This window comes from Aplysia californica, unplaced genomic scaffold (genome assembly GCF_000002075.1).
Source record: "Aplysia californica isolate F4 #8 unplaced genomic scaffold, AplCal3.0 scaffold00099, whole genome shotgun sequence".
NCBI classification, from domain to species: Eukaryota; Metazoa; Mollusca; class Gastropoda; order Aplysiida; family Aplysiidae; genus Aplysia; species Aplysia californica.
The window spans coordinates 1,577,625-1,593,987 of record NW_004797369.1 but is presented as its reverse complement, the minus strand read 5'-3'; the positions used below and the strand labels follow the sequence as shown (position 1 = coordinate 1,593,987).

Genomic DNA, 16,363 nt, shown 5'->3' with positions numbered 1-16,363 from the left:
ACGGCCGGCGGCCGCACAGCGGCCAAGGAAGAACAGTGGACCAGCGCATGGCATCACACGACGCCCAAAAGTAGTTCCGGCCCCCCCCTCAATGGTGGGTCCACCAAAGTTCAATCTTACCCAAATACACAAGCCTGTGTCATTCGATTGTTTACCAAGAAAAAGTTGTGTTGCTGTGTAGAGCTGAGCATACGGCAACTTTTGGATTTCATAGACCAGCGCACAATTCATTACGTAGATCTACGTCAAGACTAGCTTATTATTGTAATAATGATCAGTTGCGGGGGGGAAAGCCCGAAGTGATCCCGGTCTCTACCCAGCCTGAGGTGAGTCACGAGTGAGGCAGGACAGGAAGCCGGATTCACGAGTCACAGGAAGTCGGAAGTGATGTCATGCTGGACAAGAATCAGAATCCGAATAACATTTTTTCATATATATATTCGAACTCGAGTCCGAATAATCACTTCGATTTCGCCTGCAATTCGAGTCCTGTGTCGGATCCGCATTCACGCCGCTCAAGTCTGTGTTCGTCAGTCTGCTTAAGTTTAAGTTTGTGGCCTTCTTCTAGAACCGCCTGCGTTGGTTCGTTACCGAGGCACACATCTCATTCAAAACACGCCAAGTTGGTAGCTCTAGATGTTTGTCCAATGAAATTATAGAACAAATTGACCCACTTTGACGGCGCACTTAGACATGAGGAACTCGAAAGAATAGTTCCACTCTTCCGTATCTTTACAGAAATTTGTACTTTCTGCCAGTTCCGTACTTGTTCCTCCATCATTATTAATTACCTCTGTTAAAAAAAAAAAAACATGAGGGGAAGATTGAAGAATACCGGACCACTCGTACATTATTGCGCGAGAAAGTGGGGTTGTTGGGGTGGAGGGTCTCCCCCCTGACAAAATTTTAATGAATAGATCTACCGGTCCGAGATTCTCCATTGAGAGATATTAAAAACGGGAAAAACTGAGACAGCATAGATATCTACTGAAGTTCTAGGGGGTCTGCCCCCCCTGAGGTAAAAGAAAATCTGGGGGGTTACAGGGCATGCTAACCCCCCGAAGCAGTGCATCTGTGTGCGGGAGTGAAAGTAATAATTTACCAAAGCACTAAATTTCAATTTCTTTGCAGGTTTTGCCCCTTGAACCCACCACTGAGACTGTCCCTAGACCCTGCGGGGGGCCGGTGCCACAGGGGGACCCCCCCCCCCCCCCCCCCTCGAACTTTCCTAACTTTTTAGCTTTAGCTGGTGGAAGCACTGAAGAAGACTTCCATTTTTCACATTTTATGCTCACTAATGTGAGATCTGTGTTTTTCACCACGTTTTGGCAATGCCTTCTGTAGGTTTTGGCAAAATGGTTGCTAAGTAACTTTACGGCTAACTGTTATGAGACAGGCATTGTTCCTATTTTTCCGCCGATCTATTTTTATGTGTTTGCTGTTTACCATTTCAATTGTTCCATCTCAGTAATATTCAATATTTTTTCTGTTTGATGTTCAACAGTAGAAAACAAAAGAAAAGGAGAAGATGGCTTTGATAATCCAGCTGCAAAAACAAAACGCTTGGATCAACAGAAGTGCTCTGACCTCATTGTTCTTGGTCTGCCATGGAAGAGCACTGAGGATGACCTGCAAAAATATTTCTCCCAGTTTGGAGAACTGTTGCTGGTTCAGGTAAATTTTTGTGTGTGTGCTTGTAAGGGGGGTGTCAATTCAGTCCAAGTGCAAGTCATTTACTAATATTCTGTCCCCCCTTTTTTTTGGTTACTGACGATTGAAAAAGTAGGCAGAGGAGCCATTTTGTTGTCATTATTCTGTCTCGGCCATACTTATTACCAACAAGGGAAGGATATGTACACCATTGCAACTTGTGGAATTGTTAAAATTTTTATCTAATTTTAGGAAAATACACCATTGTTCCAATTGTTCGAAATTTATTTTCTGTTCGGCTACCCCACCTTCTTGGAGTTTAAAGTAGAAAATCCACCCTGACACTTTACTTAAACCATGTTACAAGCAGCTAACTCTTGGCACCTTCCTCTGTGCACTGGGCCCTTGTAGTCCCTCAGTGCCACTTAGCCCTTAGAAAAACATGTTACACCAAAGCCATGGGCAAGGCAAACTTGAGTTTGACGAAGTGTTAAAAAGTTCCTGCATTTGTGTAGTGGAGGTAAAATATAAACCCCAACAGATCAATGTTTGATACTTAAAGCTATCAGCTGGGACACGCATGGACCTTCAGCCCCTCAATTTATTATTTTTTCCCCCCACTAAAATAAAGTGACTATGCCTCTCTCTCTCTCTCTCTCTCTCTCTCACACACACAAACACACTAGCAATGCCAATGAAAATTTAAATTTTCACTTTTGCCCCCTTTTTTTTGGTACCTAAGAAAGAATTTTCAATTCTGATAATTATGCTTCTTGAATTTTGAGAAACGGTTCATAAATAAAAAAGTTATGGGGTTGTAAAGGTCGGCAAAATATGGATGACCCATATATAGGAAAATACTCCTAAAAAGTGGACCACGCAGTAGCAGATTCTGTAAGAAAATCGACGATATCTCGGTAACTAATCCAAATGTTCGAGAGAAACTTGGCTACCCGATGTGTTTTTGAGTGTAGAAATCATTTCTGCAGTCAGATTTACTACCAATTTCGTAGTTATTTTGTTATAATTAAAATTGTGGTGTACATATTACGATTTTGCGAAAAGGGGTGTCGGGATGAGTCCATGTTATTTATAGCATCGTATCACAACATGGGATCTTTAAGAATATATGTAGGCAGCGTGACTAAATAATTGCAAAGCTTTTTATGATGACTTTAGACCATGCCAACCGTAAAAGATAAGTTAATTCAATCTAGCATGCCGTACAATTAAAAATTCTTTTTCCCCGTTGAGACGCGAACACCCCGAGACGAGATAACCTCGCCTCGGAATACCCCCATTGCGATGTTACAGGGGAATAGAGAGAAAAACAACCGGATGCGCGCGCCCGCCCGCCATTGCCCTATTTCAAGTGACCAATGAACGGGCCCGGAATAGTCATGCGGGGATTTGTAGGTCACAGACATTTGCCACGGGAGTGAGGGGAAAATGGCGGTCTCCGTGCGAAGCCGCTTTGGATAGGGGGGTAGTCGTAGATTTACGATCGGGTCTAAACAACTACTTGACACAGAACTCTCAAATTTGAGCACACTATAGAGGATAGATAGATCTATTACCATCTGGGCGTTGAAATTCAAACTCCTTATAGTTTTCGGTGTACACGATACGAAAGTGTTCCCGACACCAAAAGTATAGGTTAATTTATGTGTACGAACTTCAACGTCCACATATCATTAGTTTGCCCTATTTTCTGATTGGTAGCCGAGTTTCATTCGGATTGGTTCGGAAATAGAGCAGACCGAGGTTGACAAAGTTAGTCACCTACGCTTCGGCCGGGTCCGCAAAATCGCCCGTAAACGGGGACCAAATTTTCGCCTCGCGGGAAAGCCCGATTGGCATTGCTACACACACGTACACACCTTTGAGCTTGTCTTTGTTAACGACATATTCATCCTTTAACCTGCGATGCCTGTCCCAAACACAATAAAGACTTACCTGGCCATATTACATATTTTAAAGCCAGATTACTAATTTTTCAATTTCCTGCTGATTACTAAAAATGGTGGGTGGACAGCCTTGTGTAAAAGCAGTATATTGTATTAAATTTCTAAGGAGTGCTACCTCTTGACGCTGCTGGTCTTTTTGAAGACAGCTGCTTTAACATGTGACATGATATTAGGATGAGAATTTGGTCCAGGATCTTACTAGTTACAGATACGAGGAATAAATAAGTCTGCTGCCTCTGCACTCGCCTATCGTTGAAGTAATTTGATTTACATAGGGATAAGCAGATGTGTGATGTACGCAAAGGTTTGTTTAAAATGAGAAAAAGTGGTATGATTATCACTCTTTCACTTTGGTACACTTTATTGCAGGGTTTGATGTTTTTCAATAGTAGTGTATTATTGGTCTTTCGTTTGCTGACAGGTTAAGAGGGACATCAAAACAGGTCAGTCAAAGGGCTTTGGATTTATCCGCTTCACCGCCTATGAATCTCAAGTAAAATGCTGCGCTCAGCGCCACATGATTGATGGCAGGTGGTGCGATGTGACCATCCCAAATTCTAAGGTAAGAATTGATGGCTTTCAGGTTGTTCTTTGTGTCTTTTTAGTTTGTTTAGTTTATGTGGGGGGAAACATTTGAACTGTTCAGGTTCAAAATGCTGTAGAGGTTCAATTCAGCATCTTTTCTTGTTTTTTTCCCAGCTGTCCTGCTTTGAAATGTACGTTTATGTGCGCTTTATTATATTTTTTATGCTTGTGATAATTACTTTTCCCCCTCAATACAGGAAAATATCGTATGACTCTCTGGTAATAGTAGATTGTAGCTGACTTTCGGTATTATTCTGGTTCCAATCACAAGGGATGAAATTTGGAAATCTTTCCTCCAGTTTTTTTGGTTTTTTATTTTTGTAGCGGACTTTTTGTCCTGTGTTAAAATTGCAATTGTTTTGCTTTTCTCCACCTGTACCATTTCTGTTTTTACATTGGCTTGCTGGTTCTTAATGATGAATAACAGTTATGAGATGACCCTTTGTTCTAGTTTTTATCTGTTGTTGAAAAAACTCATCTGTTGCTTTGTCCTTGAAAAAAATCTATAGAGATAATTATTATGGTTTATTTTCTTTGAAACTTTATAGAATGTGCCTTAACCAGGCGAAGCAAATAAGAAATATGATGGGGGGGGGGATATGCAGGGTTTTTCTGCGCACTGGGCGATTATTTTGATGTCATTTTCTAGAGTTCATGCTCATTATTTTGCTCTATATGAAAACATGTTGCAGCATAGTAGTCTCCGCCTAAAATCCCACCGCTTACGATCCTGGATCCCTTATGACATTCATTTTTAATTTTAAGAAAATAATTTTTACTACACTAACAAGTCTAAAAAGGGGGATATTAACATGTTCTTATGAACAGTAGAATTATAAATGGGCTGATTTATCAGTTTCGTGCTCATACTGTGGCGGAACAACAGTGAGAATTGCTGCTTTTTCTTTCCTCATCACTCCCTTACTATCGTCATTTCCTCTACGTCTTTTGTATGTTTGCCACTCTCTTGTGAACTGTTTTTTACGGGGTGCCTTGATGGTCGAAGCAGACTTTGTGCTGTTGAGGCTAGAGAGGTGAGCAGAGTAAGCGTGATTCCCTGTTTAGACTTCTTGGTTGATATCTCCCTTATGAGCCGAGCGCCGTAAACCCTTACTAAAACAACAAAACCAAAAAAAAATCAACCCTAAGATATCACTCTGATTCACTCTGAAGGCCTACATTCGGGTAAGATCCCGCATTTCAGATTATAATTTATGGAACAAAACCACGGGTGAGCACAGCCAATCAACCTTTTGAAAAGTTGAGATAATTGAACTGCCCTTCGCATGTAAGATCAGCCACTCTTGTGCGTTTTGTTTTCCCCCAAACATCGTACTCGTGTCTGGGCTCTCCACCTATACTAACATCATTTCTTTCTGGCGGGATCGAACTGAATGCTTCCTTGACCATTGTAGCAGTTGTCTCTACTCCTGAATTTGCTAGACATTTTGAATTTTAATGGGTGTGGCAGGCTTGCCAACCTTCCTGAACTTTTCAGGAAATTCCAGAATTGCCAACGTCGCGCGATGTCTCCCCCCCCCCCAAAAAAAAAAAAAAAAAAGTTTTTTCTTAGAAAAGGCATTGAAATGCTGAGGACGAAGGAATATGTGCAGTAGCTGTACTGTTACATTCTCATCTCTCTCTCTCTCTCTCTCTCTCTCTCTCTCCCTCCCTCCCTCCCTCCCTCCCTCCCTCTCGTTTGTTTGAGCTGTTTTTGTGGTATGGGTGGTTGTTTTTTTTTATTAGCCTATCACAGAAGTATGTGTCCGTGGCGCTCAGGAGCAATCAAAATTCCAGAATTCAGTATCTCAAAAGTTGGCAAGCCTGGTGTGGTTACAATGTAATGGTTCGTAACGACAAAGGCAGGGGAGCCCGGTCAGAGATTGAAAGCTATCAATTTTGAACTGGTAAAGTAAAGGGGAGGGAGGGGCAACTGGATACGGGTAGATCTTGAGGCTCACTTTAAGATAATTAGTGAAAATGGAATGCCTCATGCCACTGTGATTGGTCATCGAAGTTGACCACTCTTTCTCAAACCCATCCAGGTGGAACCTGTTCCGGTTTTACAGGAAAAAAACCCCCGAAATAGAACAAAAACTCCCAGATTAAGAATTGTTTTCCCTGAGCTAGGAGTAAAAAAGCAATGAACCTGAAGCTATACAAAAGTGAAACTGTAGTTATCAGGCTACAAGTCTAAGGCTAAAAAAACCCAAAACCAGCGAAACTAAAATTGAAACTAAAAGGATGGTTCATTGACAAGCCTGAGACAAGGCCCTAGCCAACCAAGTAAAAACGGAAATACCAGAAGTACGTACCTGCACACACTTCCTATTGCATGTGAAGTGTATGAGAATTAACATGCCAGATATTTAAATTGCACATGTCTATAGGGTGTATGATTGCTTTGGACGTTTGCACTAAGAAAGTGAAGTTCGATTCTTTTTTTCACCCTCTGGTTCCACCCGTTTTAGAGTGAGGGGAGATGATTTTTACCGGTTTTGGTCCTTAATTCTGCCCCTGGTGTGTCGGCTAAGATCCTGTTCGCCTAAGATCCTGCATTTTCCCCCCTCCGAAGCACAGGGATCTCAGGCGGAGACTACTGTGTTTGAAAAGGTTTAAGGGTGTTTGAGACATTGTTATACTTAACTTGTCGATGATTTTACTTTTGTGTCATGTTTAATAGTTGATTAGGGGGTTGTACCTCTGGTTTGTTAAGATATTTAACTATGTCGGTGGTCCCTGTCACCAATATGAGGCATAGACCTCAAAATGAGTTCTGTATTATATATATCAGTATCAGTGTGCCTTTGAGAACGGTGTGATAGTGGCAGAAGTGCTACGGTAGAAAGAATGTTTTGAGTGTGTGGAATGCATTTTTTGGTATGATTCATTGGATGTGTGTGTATGCTTGACAGCAGTATGATTGATGGGTGGATGTTTTGTGTGCCTGAACCAGCATTGTCAAAATGAATGATGTATGAATGCATTCCTCTCCCACTTTGCTAAGCAAAGTTGAAGCACTGGTGCATAGTGGTCAATTGATAGGTCCTTTGCCACTGCCACAGAGGAAGGTTTTTTTCACACTACTGCCTTGGACTGGCTGATAGACTGGATTGGTGGGTGCGACTTTTCATACAAACTCTAGCTCCTCAAAGGCAAAATTAAGATCATGTCTTCGATTCATTTGATAGTGCCCAGAATCTTTAAGAAAAAAATAAGGTAAAAGAAAAGCAAAAGCAAAAAAACAAAACAACAAAAAAACCCTGTTCACCCCACTTCCAGCAATCCAGTTCCGGGCATGCAAGGGGAGGAGGAGCAGGCTATGACTTCTCACCTTATACACACGGGTCTCAGGGCTCCTATCAGTTTGGTGCTGGTTATGATGAGGATGGTTACGCGCAGGTTTGTTATCTTTTTTCTACTACACTTCAGACGGTACCATCCGTTCGAGTCTCGAAGGACAATGAGAAAATTTGTGATTTGACAAAAGAGCTTGAAAAAGTAGAAAAGTATCCATGAACAGTGAAAATTTGAAAGAAGGCACGGAAGAGGTTCATGTCCTATCATGTGGAATAATTTTTGTATAATTTCACTTCAAATATTGTTGTCACTGTATGGTTGATTGGCCTGAAATTTGAATGCTGTCATATTGGATGTTGTCAAGTGATAAAGATTTCAAAATTGTTTTAATGTCCCCTGGTTGTCAGACTGATGCATGGAATGATGAATGGAGAGGACTTTGCTGGTTGTTGAAAGAATTGCTTGAGTGCTTTGTATGAATGAAGACTGAGAAAGGGCCATAAATGAGCAAGAATGAGAAAGTTTGAATGTGTTTGTCTTATGATTCCTTCTTGATCTTTCTTGTGAGAAGGCGTCTGGTCAAAGATAAAGATGGCATGTCTTTCGTTTTTTTGTTCTTCTCAGTGAATTATAGTTGGCACTTCTAGTTTTCCTTGCCAGTTCTTACTCTTGGTTGTCTTTCTTGTAAGTGTTAACGCTTTCTTTGTTTGAATGGGTTTTGAGAGTATTGAGCATTTTCTTTTCTTGCTTGGCCTAATGAGGTCTCTTTACTAGTTTTTTTTTCCCTTCTCCCTATAAGTGTGGAGTGATTGAAAGGTGTACCTGTTGCAGTTGTATGAAATTATGGTGTTCAGTTTAAAATTCTGAAGCTGACAGCTCATAGAGCTTCTGAAAGCAAAGGGCAATGCTACATTAAGAAACTTTTGCCGGTGCCTCATGGACTCTTAGAGGGTTTGGGGGTTGGTAATGGAGATAAGACTGATGGGGTTCCCTTTTCTTGCACAGGTGAAAGTCAGTTTCTAAATTGTTTCCTGCATTGTTTTAAAGGTTGTGGCCAATGTACCACTTCTATTGTCCTTGTTATCTTGTGCCTGAAACTGTGGTTCTTGATATGAGAGATGGCTGGGTCGTCTTGCAAAGTTTTTATGGTGTTATTTGAACCAGTAGACTCTTTCACTTATTTTAAACAGTTCAAAAATTGTATGACATAAGCATGTGATAAGATATGAATTCTAGTAATTTACAGTTTTATGGTTTTCTTGACATTTTCAGCAATCGCAATATAAACGTGGACTTGCTTTATCCATTTGATCTATGTCCACAGATTCAACAATCAAAACAAAATGTGATTTGTCTTAAAGAAGAAGTGTCTTCATTTACTTGTTTTGTATTATGAGGCATCCTTGGGGTCCTTATTTTTTGTATCTGTTGAATGTGATATTGTTCAAGATACAGCAGGTCCACTGTACCTAGTTATTGAATTCTGTGCATCCTATCTCTATATGGCCAATATATTTATCAGTCTTATTTTGTACCTATCATAGTGCTGAAGTATAGCATGTTTTAATCTATTCTTAAGCTATGACATCACATTGTTGAAATTGGATAATTTTTTTTAAGGTTCCATCTTTTAGAAAGTGGAAAATGAATTTTCTTATACTGGTACGTGACAAGGTGTGGCTAGCCTTACAAAAGTGTATTTACTTGTTGATGTTTACAAGTTTTGTTGCCCTTGTCCACATGGCAGGAAGGAAACAACCAGATGATGAACCGCAAGGTTTTCATTGGACGCGTCACTGAAGACATCAGTGCTGATGACCTGCGTGGCTACTTCTGCAAGTTTGGTGAGGTTGTGGATGTGTTTATCCCCAAGCCCTACAGAGCCTTTGCATTTGTCACTTTTGCTGATGCTGAGACTGCCCAGAACCTCTGTGGAGAAGACCACATCATCAAAGGTGCCAGTGTCCATGTGAGCAGCGCTGCCCCAAAATCTTTTGATAAGGTACGTAAAAGTGAGTTTGCCCTGAAGCACCAGCACCTGATTTGATTTGTGCAGCTTAGCGAATATTTCTTTTGCTTTCTATAAGCCTTGAGTAGTTATTCACTACCTGTGATTTGTCTTGCCTGTGCTGTAAGCCAGTACAGTGAAATGTGGTTTCAATGGAAACTCGGATTCAACGAAAGGAGTTCTATTTGATTCCCTGTTTTTTTTTATTTGATAAAAATCAATATGAGGCAGATTTCCCACTTTCCTAATTTTTTCCAGGATTTTGAACTTTTTCAAAGGGTTATGTTTATATAATTGGAAAGGTCTTTTAAAGAGGAATTCAGAAATGTTAGAGAGACAGCAAACAAAGGCTTTTGAAAAAAGTGAAATGTAACCTTACCTTGGTGCAAACAACACAATCTATGAGTATCACCAAATTTGGTATAATAATCCATTTTATTGAATTCACTTGCCACAAAAATCATGTGGATCTAAAAATTTAAAAAAAAAATATACTATAGATAAGGGAAATAAGAAAATAAGAAAGAAATCAGTTGAAAAAATGTCTCCCAACTAACCCAACTTTGGAACATCCTGTGAGACCACGAATTCGTCATTTGGACAGCTCAAAGCATTCATCTGCATCAAACAAGACAATCTCAAAAGAATATGCTATTTTTGTCCCTAATGTCATTTCCAACACGTGCTACACGTTGTGTTGCAGTCTTTCAGTCTCGCAATCAATATAAACAAAATAGACATATGACAGATAAACGGGTGTAATTAGGTTGGATTTGTAATGGATTCCGACGTTGATGAGCTTAGGGCGAAAGAGACTTGGAAGGAAAAAACTTGGAAAACAAGACAAAACATTCACCTCGTCCGAAAGAATGGCGCCAAATGGAAGTAATTTTTAGCCTCTGCGGAAAGTCCCTGTGATTTTCCGCAAATCTCTGAGAAATGCTTTGCAGTGTGAACAGCCCCTGCTGAAGTGGCTTCGCTCATTTTTCTTTCTTCTGCAGCCGTCTATGGCACCTGCATCATGAACCGTTTTTCGCTTAGTAAAGCCTGTTTATGTTAGCGCCCTTCTTTCATACATTTCAAACATTGTTGGTATGCTCAGGTCTCGGTGTGTGTGGAGGTCGGATGGGCGGCCAGAACACATGTAGCTGTATGCGTGTATCGGGGGGGGGGGGGGGGGGGGGTCCGGGCGTGGAGTGTCTGTAAAGATGCAGAGGCTTCACAAAAAATTTTTTCCTCGGCTACTGATCAATATTAAAATGATTAGTCTTGACGTATCTACTTAATGAATTGCATGAATACTGTGGAATCGAATATTGCTGTATGCTAGGCGTTATATAATACACGGTTTGTTCGGGTAACAGTATGTTATTGATGATGGATGACACGGGTGTACATTTGAACTAATATATTCCCCTTTGAACAATACTGGTTTTCTAGAATTTTATTCGGTATGACATCAAAGAAACGAAAATGCTGCTAATTTGAAATAAGACTACTTTTAAATGAGAAAGTCGAATATATTTCACATTACTTGTTCGTTGTTGTAATTGTCTACACAAAAACCTGATTGCTATAACGAACACTAAAATTCAACTAAATGGAAGGTCAAGCCCGACGACTTTGTTGAATCAGAGTTCCACTGTATCTCATGTATGAAGTGTACTTAAGATTGATTTCCCGTGGCTTCAGATTTATAACTTGCGACTGGTACAAGTACAGGAAGTAAGCTACCAATACCCATAAATTTGCATGCCCTACTGTGAAATTTGTCTGGTGTTAGTACATGCATTGATTCTGTGTGATTGCTTCTTGTCTGTAGTCTTGTTAAAATTGTGTTCCTGGAATGCACACCCTCCCATGGATTCTGACAGTGAAATGTGAAAGCACTTGTCCACAAGCGAATGTTATCCCCCCTCCCGCCCCTGCTGTTTGATATTATATGGATATCGGATGAAATCGTCTTAATGACTGATGCACAATTTTTTCTTCTGGCAGACACTAACATGAATGGCTCATGGTAACGAGAAAGTATTTTGTGGGACATTATAATGTGTGAGGCAGCGTGTTGAAATCAGGCGCTCATCAAAATCATGAAAGTGAAGAGACCAGCGTTTTTACCCTGGTTTGGGGATTTTTATTGACTTTGTTTTTTGGATCAACACCTTTCTTGCCTTTTAACCCTAACTCTGGCAAGGGCTGATTAAATCGGCCCATTTCCTGCCATGAAAGTGGCAGGGCCGATCTCATAGGACCATATAGTAAACTGCTGCTTCTGCCTTCCAACTAAATATTTGGGGCTTCCTAAAGTGATTTCTGATGGGCTAAAGGGCTAACCTCCAACCAATCAGAATATTTCTACCATTCTGGCTTAGGAGAAGAGTATTTTGCTTTCAAAACAGAGGGATGTTTTGAAAGCTTGTTGATCAGGCCACAAGCCACTAATGCCAGTGTAGATCTATCACTTGTGTGGGTCTAAAATGGCCAAAAATCGATCTTTTTTGGATACATTTGAAAGTGAATTGACTAGGGAAAGTAATTCAGACACTGTTAGTGGTGGATTTATTGGTGTTCAGTCAAGAGTGGGATTAGATCTGACATACAATTGGGATACATGTACCAGTTCTCATCCTGCCCCAACTTCTCTTTCAAATTCAAATGGAACACTAGATCTAGATTTCTACTTCTTTGGGAGTCTAATAGGGGCAGAAAAAGGAGAGCTATAGAGAGTAAAGTAGGTTCCTTTTGCTATACTAATTATTACAGACTACCAGCAGATTGCTGAAAACCACATGGTTGTACTTAGAGTGTTTTTATGTTGAGTATTGTATGAAATTAGCGAGTATCAGCTGCGCTCGAAACAGACCACATGACAAATTGAAAGTCATAACTCATTACCTGTTCTTCTCAAACTTATAAAACTATACATTTTCTGAAAGGTAATTGAAAAACCCATATTTCTGCCATCTCACATTTTTTATAACAAGAAAGACATTAGATTGGTGAATATGCTAATGAGCATGTAAATTTTTTATGTCAGCCATCTTGGATTTCAAAGTTACATAACCCCTTAAAAATAAAATAAAATCATATGTTCAATGGCAAAATATAAAAGTTCATTCAATTATCTTTCAGAAAATATATACTTTTGTAGGGTTTTTATTTTATGCAAGTCCATAAATTTGATTTGTAAAGCATGTGCATGTTTTGGCTGATTAGCCCTGCCATTCCTGTTGAAACCACTTGCCAGAGTTAGGGTTAAAGAACACATTTTTGTGTGGGTTTTACTGAAAAACACTGGTTAATGGCATAAAAGATTGCAATTTAGGTTTCCACGGACTCTCAAGCTTAGGAAATGTCTCAACTTATGGAGCCATTTTCTAGCTAATTTTACCTCCGAAACCAGGCGACCCCCGCCTCCTTCAATTGCCAATGTCTTGACTTGTTTCCAAGATAAAATGGATATTTTTTCATCAAAAGCGAGGCAAATGGGCAGGCTATAAGATGGTATCAATAACTTTATAATATGCCCAAAAATTTACGAGTGCCTGATTCCACCACGTTGTGACACATAGAATTATGTTTGTCTGATCTTTTTGTTGTTACTATAGAGTGAAAACTTTGTGTTGTAAGAAGACTTTGCTTTGAAAAAGCCTCTTAAAAAAATTCCATGCTTGTTCAGAATTTTGGACTATAATGGTCACACTAAAGTACACTTATTGTAGTATTCCTGATTGTTTTGTTTAAACACGGGCTGAGATCTTTTGAAGTGTAATTGTGTAAAGTATTTATTTTTTATACAATTAATTTTAATATCACTTTTTTGGTTAATCTTTTTTTAGGGAGCTGAACGTAAAGGTTTTGGACAGGCTGGTTATGGCCAGGGAGGCTGGAATCAGAGACAAGGTGGCCCAGGACCAGTTGGTGGCAAAGTGGCGAATGGAGCTGAAGGAGGAATGGCCAACAATCTTGGTATGAACTTGCTGAACTCTGCCATGTTGGCTGCAGCTCAGGCCATGCTCCAGAACCAGGGTGGCTGGGGAGGCATGAACCAGGGGCCTAGTCAGGGAGGTACCGGTGGTAACATGGGAGGGGGAGACCATCAGGCTCCACCTCCCATGGCCCTGCCCTCCAACCAGGGTGGGTTTGGCCAGAGCATGGGCGGAGGCAGTGGAGGCGGTGGCGGTGGCTCCGGGGGCAACTGGTGGGGCAGTGAAGGCAGCACTACCTCTGGTGGTCACTATGGTGGCTGGGGGGGCTCCCACGGCGGCCGGGGCAGTGGGGGTTGGAGTTAAACGCCTCTTTCCCCCTCCGCTGGTGCTTGAATGGTGAGCAAGGTTTTTAAGGGAGTTGAATAGAAAGGGCAGAGTGAGTTGGGAAGAAAGGATAAGAAATGTGTGGGAAGAAAGAAAGACTGACAGGGAGCAGCAGATGATAACGGCCTTGTGGCAAGTACGAGTTCAAATTCAAGATTGAGAATATGGATGTTCAAATATAATACTTTGCAGCTTTTGAAAGTTGCCACGAAAACTTTTGTTGTCATTGTTCATATTATTTTCATCCTTTCCATAGCTAATATGTGTGACAAATTGAAGTGCTTGGACTTGCAGGAAAACAACCCCTTTTCATTCACCTTTCTCTTTCCAGCACGTCTCAAACGAGTTAAGTTTTTATCGTAAAGGTGGCGTGGCCCATGTTCATTTTCTCGGTCATGATTTGGTCTTTTTGTAAGAATTATATGTAGTGAACCATTTGCTCTCCTCCCTCCCCCCCCATCATTTTACAATGTGTACATACATGGTTCTTTGTGTTGTGTTTGTGTGTAATTTCAGTGCATTCTTTGGGAGTACAATAGTATTTATAGGGGCTTGTTTGCGGCCGTGTGATAGGACATGCAGTACAAACATATGGGTCATTTTTAGGGGCAAAAACATTTGGGAAAAGGTTAGTTATGAATGAAACTTTTAGCAATGGGTTGCTTGATTGCTGTCCTGGTTATTTATCGAATACTCCTGGATTGAATGCTGGTTTGATTGAAAATGAGAGTTGAGACTTGTAGAGGTGAACGCTTTGTGCGCAGGGTATGCAATGTGAGACAGCGGTTGGATTTGAAGTGATTTGTGGAAGATTGATCAGTGTGGGTGGAAGTTCTTTGGTCTGTTGAGTGCTCAAAGGTTTTCAGCAGTGGGAGATTGCATCGAGTGTAAACTTTCCAGCTCAGTGAATGAGAGCAGAGAATGATTACAGAAGACCATTTATTACATCCACACTGCTTCCTCAAAATAACCTGTTCAAAGTGAGGGTAGTCTGCATTACCATTAGCCCTTTCAACTAAACAAATTTCACCTCTCATAAGTACAGTTGAAGAGATCAGTTTTCAATCAAGCAATCCGTGCAATTCGCTTCTCAAACAGTTCATCAGAGCGCTTTGGAACTTTGTAAATCACAATAAATTTATTATTGGCATTGTTTCTTGACTAAAAATTTGAATTTCTGCAATGTTACTGTCAACCAACAGGAAAAGACAAAAACAAACAAAATGAATTTGAATGTAACATTACTGTTTGTGTTGGTATAGGTGTGACCGTTAAAATTTCATTGTTCAATGAGACAGTTTTCTAAAATAAAAAAAATTAAATGGTCTTCAAATGAAGAGAGGCTGTCTTTTTTGAGTGGTTTTGTGTTTGGCTTGCATGTGTATCTGTGGATTTGATTGTATTGTTTGGATATGTGTGTGTGTACCTGATGTACTATGTTGAGAAAGACTGGTGTGAAGAATCAAGAGTTCTGCTGCTGTGTTGAGTACACATGGAATAATGATGATGAAAAGTACGCAAGCTGTATGAACCCGGATGAAACTTTGCATCAGTAGTGCCTTTGTTTCTTTCTACTTGAGCAAGGAACTCCGTATTAAGAGGCATTTTAGCGCTTCGTATTTTTGTGAAGCCTTTGTGTGTGTGTGTGCATTGTTCAGTTGTTCATGTGGTAGTTGCAAGTGTTTTTGAATTTATGGTTGAAAGAAGACAGAGAAATGGCGAGGCGATGAATGGAAGCCGGTCTTTACAGATGGTGGTAGTGGTGCAACAACAGAATGTTTGAACCTGTGAGTCCAGGGGGCTTGTTTGCTCTTTAGTTTGGAGGCAAACTTTCGAATGAAAACATGAGTTGAGGTGATGAGACTCTTATACTTTAATGTTTATGGTTTGTAGGAGTACAGTAAGAGCTTGTAACTATCTCAATGAAATCGGCAAGTGAACAAAGAGAAATGATATAACGCTATAGAGAAAGGAGGTTAACATATTGTCTATGCTAACAAACCTGCACTGGCTACTGCACATTCACATGCTTTATTTGAATGAATTTATTCACATCGATTGAGCTACCCTTTCGTGTTGTAGATCAATGAAACGTTCATTGTAAGAATATTCAATAGGGAATTCACTGGTGCCTTACCGTGACTTTTTATATCCAGAAAGCCACTGGAATATCATGTCTTTCTTGGAAAACTACCTCGGTTATGACACTTTACGGCATGGTCATTAACAATTGAATGACAAAAACCCCACCATCTAGATTGTTTGCTGTTTACTTTTTGTGAACTGTAACAATTCCTATGTTGAGTCAAGAGGGCACTTTTCGTTTGGATATTGGGGGGTGGGGGGGAGTTAAGCAGACATAAAAATTTGAGCAAAGTTGTTATTCAGATGTGTATTATTGTTTCTGTTTGTTCATTTGCGTAAAGTTTGAAAGTAAACGAAAGTAATTGATATTTTTAGCAACTCAAGAGAATGAATCTTGGACGCTCGCGGGGGGGCTTGCTTCACAGTTGAATAGTAAGGGCCTTGTGCAAATT

General features: G+C 40.3%; 1 protein-coding gene across 4 annotated transcripts in view; it reads left to right on the top strand.

The window, feature by feature from the left end:
* The window catches only part of LOC101857099 (TAR DNA-binding protein 43), a 35,394-nt gene that overhangs the window by 2,465 nt on the left and 16,566 nt on the right, over positions 1 to 16,363 (top strand). For 2 of the 4 annotated variants that reach the window (XM_005095281.3, XM_005095280.3), the window contains exons 2-6: positions 1,505 to 1,674; positions 4,039 to 4,179; positions 7,485 to 7,604; positions 9,250 to 9,504; positions 13,353 to 13,482. In XM_005095281.3, the coding sequence (XP_005095338.1) occupies positions 1,505 to 1,674; positions 4,039 to 4,179; positions 7,485 to 7,604; positions 9,250 to 9,504; positions 13,353 to 13,482 (816 nt within the window). Of the gene's footprint in view, positions 1 to 1,504; positions 1,675 to 4,038; positions 4,180 to 7,484; positions 7,605 to 9,249; positions 9,505 to 13,352; positions 15,165 to 16,363 lie in introns of those variants that run through there. The other 2 variants (XM_005095277.3, XM_005095278.3) reach the window with 2 other exon arrangements.